Here is a 3,886-nt window from a genome sequence, read left to right on the forward strand (position 1 = left end):
CCCCCTGCAGGAAGCTGTTGAAGTGATTGCTGCCGCTCTCACTTCCTCCCGGCTCATAAAGCGTTTCCTGTATGGCGCTGCCGGCCGCCAGCGGCGCGAAGCGATCCAAACAGCCATTGTTCTCCGGAAATATCCCTCATGCCCCCAGGGGGCCGCGCAGGCTTTGAAGCCCGGTCCGGTTCTTCCTCTGAGCGCAGCGCTGCGGCGCTCCAGCTCTGGTTCTGGTTCTGGTTCTGCAGAGGTTACAGAGCAGAGTGAGCCCTCTGTCTGCTCGTCCAGCTCTGTTCTCCAGAACCGCCCCAACTTGCTGCTGGATCTTCCCGTCCAGGTCGGTGATGAAACCTGCATCGCCATGGAAACCAGCTGACATCGGTGACAAACACAGCTGCTGCGTTACCCAGCATGCTTTGCCAGACCTCCACTGGGACTGATGCTGCGATTAAACGCTCAGCAGCGTTTCTATAGTTACTAAAACTAACCGAAGACTGAAACAGACAAAACATTTTCTTTAACTGGAATAAACAAAAACGGTAATAATGAAGAAAAACTGTAACTAACTGCAAATATGTTGCACTTTTATAAAACTGAAACTCCTGCAGCACGAAGCTGGTCTGATCAACACCAACAGCAGAAGCTGCAGAAACTCCAGGCGGCCGGTTAAACTGTAACCGATGACGTCTGAAAATGGAAACTTCTGTATTAATAGGACAATCAGAGTCACAATACAAGACTCTGAAACTGAACCAACGTGTGAAAAAACTTAAACTAAACAATATTTAACCAGCAAACACTGTAAAAACTAACTGAATTAGACAAAGTCAGCTGTACTGAAAAACAAAAGCTATTTTAACTGGTTGATTGGAGACGGCGGCCATTTTGCTCATCTGGAGGCCCCGCCTCTCTGATGACTCAGAGCCAATCAGAGGCGGTTTTAGTTTGATCTCAGTTTCAGCAGGATCTGATTGGATCTGATCAGGATCCTGTAGAGGAAAGAGGTCTCACTCTGATGGTGCATTTCAGGCTGTTTGTTATTAACTCAGAGGATCTTTGTGCCATCAGCCTGTAACTGTGGTTCTGTCTGGTCCAGCTGCAGGTCAGAACCCGGACCATGTTCTGCTGGGGACCGGCGTGAACCCGGAGGCCCGGCGACCCGGAGAGGACTCCACCATCGCCCCCGAGGATCTGCCCCGCTTCCTCAGCTGCTACTGCTCTGGACACTGTCCTGATGATGCCATCAACAACACCTGCCGGTGAGTACAGCAGGAACAGAACCAGGAGCAGAACCAGAACCAGGAACAGAACCAGAACCAGGAACAGAACCGAACAGGAGGCTCAGAGAGCTGCAGAAGGCTCTGCAGAGCTTTGAGCTTCAGGATGAGTGGAGAAGTGGATGAAACCATGTTCTCTGGTTCTGGTTCCGGTTCTGGTTCCAGTGTGAAGCCCTGACTAACGGCGGGTCTCTGTGCGTTCAGAACCAACGGTCAGTGCTTCGCCATCATTGAGGAAGATGATAACGGAGAGATCCAGCTCGCCTCCGGCTGCATGAAGTACGAAGGCTCCCACTTCCAGTGCAAGGTAGGGCCGTCTCCATGGCAACCAGACAGGAAGTGACTGTCTGTGTGTCTCAGGTGTAGAAACTGATCGTTTGATCTGTTGGGTTGGAGTTAAGCCCGGAGTCTTCCTCACCTGAAGCCTTCATCCTTCCTGTCCTGCTCTCTGATTGGCCGACAGGACTCTCCCAACGCTCTGCCCAGGAGGACCATCGAGTGCTGCAACACAGACTTCTGCAACGAGGACCTGAGGCCCACGCTGCCGCCGCGGGTCTCCACCGGTAGGTGGGCCGCCGGGCCGGGTTCTGCAGAACCCGACCCGGCTCTGACCCACCTGTCTGTCTGTGCAGAGAGCAGCTCTCATTGGCTGGCCTTCATCATCTCCATGACGATCTGCTGCTGCACCCTGATCTGCCTCTCCATCGTCTTCTACTACAGGTTCATACAGACTAAACGTTTGGGAGATTATTCAGTGATTTTCTCACGTTTTTATCGTTTAGTGTCTCTGAATCTTCATTTTTTATTTTATTGAACCAGGAAAATCCCACAGAGAATCCTGGTAAAGACAGACAGCAGAGCAAAACCAGACAAAATGATCACAGTCATAAATGAAACGATAAAAAGATTCGTCAGTTAAAACACTGACAGATGATTCCTTCTCAGTAAAACAGCCTGAAAAACATTTAGAGACGACAAATCCTCAGATTTCTGTTTTTCTGCAGCAGAAACTGAAAACATTAATTTAAAAGTTTGGAGTAAAATAAGTTCTCACAACGTATCGAAGCCCCGAGGCTTTATCAGCTTTGTTTAATAAACTGGAGGCTCAGTCTGGTTTCAGTTTAGTTTTTCTATTAATGTTGAACATTTTCATGTTTTCTTGTTTTTATGTCTGTCATGTCTAATAAAAATGGACACAGATCAAAATCTTTGCTCATTTTTAGTCTCAGATTCATTTCAGAGTTATTTAATTTTTGATTTATTAAATACCAACATATAGTTTTTATAAACGGTATCAAGATGTCAAAGGTCAGTAAAACCACCAACTCCAGATTGAACAAATGCAGATTATTATAAAAATCTGATCTGTTGTCCAGAAACCAAAGTGTGAAAGTTTCAGCCAGAGGCTGCAGGGCTCCATCGATTTCCACCAGTTAGAGTGGAGTGTGTGTGTGTGTGTGTGTGTGTGTGTGTCCCCCTCTGAGGCTCTCTGTGTGTTTTCAGGTACAAGTGGCAGACGGAGCGGGAACGTTACCCCAAAGACCTGGAGCAGGAAGTCTTCATCCGAGGAGGAGAATCCCTCAAAGACCTGATCCACCAGTCTCAGAGCTCCGGCAGCGGCTCAGGGCTCCCCCTGCTGGTAGGAAGCAGAACGACACTCACCTTCAGCATTACACCCACAGCCAGGTTCTGCTTTCAGCTGCTTGGTGGGCTGGATCAGAACCAGAGGGAACTGCTGTGTTTTGTTCTGTTACATCCCGGTCCACTAGGGGGCGTTGTCATGCCAGGAGCTGTTTTCAGGAATGAGTCGGCCGTTCTGGTCCTGGTTTATCAGAGTTCATCAAACTTTTTCAGGCTGAAACCACTGAACCATTTCACAAACACTCATATAAAACACAACCTCTTCATATGTCTGACTTTAAAACGTTCGTCTCTTGAGTCACTGTTTGCTGTCCAAAATGTCCTGAGCCGACTCAGATTCAGAAAGTGGATTTAAGCTTTCCACTGATGTCAGACACCCGGAAATTAAAAAAGAAGTTGTATTTTAGGAACCAAACGTTAATAACATTTTAGAGCCATTTGTAATTTAGAAGCATAATTAAAGAAAATAGTTTCTTTGTCAGAAACTAGAATCCTCTTCTGCACAAATAAATATAAAATCTATCCACCCATTTCTGTCAGTTGTATTTATACAGTTTACATTTGCTGAGTAGCTCATTTTTAATGAAAGGTAACGACAGACGTGTGAGCAGAGCTTTAAGCAGGCTAAGCTGTAAAGACAAAGAACAGTTCTCTGAGTCCTCCTGTTCATAGAGTCGTTCAAAAGAATCAAATCGTTAGTGAACGACTCATCAGTTCTCTCAGCAGGTTGACTTGGTTTCATGTCATTAATCCTCTTTTCTTTGACTGACCGGTTTTAAGCCACTTATTGATTATTATTAAACACAATCCGTTGGTCAGCTGGTTGAACTCATGACCCTCCAGTTGCAGCAGTGGAGGGACCAGGCCTCTTTCTACCACCAGGGAGGGAACTAAGACATGCAGGATGCCGGGCCCCCCGGACCCACTTTGGGTTCTCTGGACCCACTTTGGGCCCCCAGACCCACTTTGGGCCCCCA

At 47.3% G+C, this 3,886-nt stretch overlaps 1 protein-coding gene and 1 long non-coding RNA gene across 3 annotated transcripts in view; one reads left to right on the forward strand and one right to left on the reverse strand.

Annotated features, from left to right (window-relative positions):
- LOC107833657 (uncharacterized) overlaps positions 1 to 743 on the reverse strand; it is a 22,139-nt gene extending 21,396 nt beyond the window's left edge. Inside the window, exon 1 of the long non-coding RNA XR_001659425.1 lies at positions 732 to 743. This is a non-coding gene — a long non-coding RNA (uncharacterized LOC107833657). The remainder of the gene's footprint in view (positions 1 to 731) is intronic.
- Positions 1 to 3,886, forward strand: part of bmpr1aa (bone morphogenetic protein receptor, type IAa) — a 27,200-nt gene that overhangs the window by 17,521 nt on the left and 5,793 nt on the right. For both annotated transcript variants that reach the window (XM_007577008.2, XM_016663490.1), the window contains exons 4-8: positions 1,088 to 1,250; positions 1,473 to 1,575; positions 1,732 to 1,831; positions 1,901 to 1,988; positions 2,772 to 2,907. In XM_007577008.2, coding sequence (XP_007577070.1) covers positions 1,088 to 1,250; positions 1,473 to 1,575; positions 1,732 to 1,831; positions 1,901 to 1,988; positions 2,772 to 2,907 — 590 coding nt within the window. The remainder of the gene's footprint in view (positions 1 to 1,087; positions 1,251 to 1,472; positions 1,576 to 1,731; positions 1,832 to 1,900; positions 1,989 to 2,771; positions 2,908 to 3,886) is intronic.

Source organism: Poecilia formosa, unplaced genomic scaffold (assembly GCF_000485575.1).
Source record: "Poecilia formosa unplaced genomic scaffold, Poecilia_formosa-5.1.2 Scaffold422, whole genome shotgun sequence".
Classification (NCBI taxonomy): Eukaryota; Metazoa; Chordata; class Actinopteri; order Cyprinodontiformes; family Poeciliidae; genus Poecilia; species Poecilia formosa.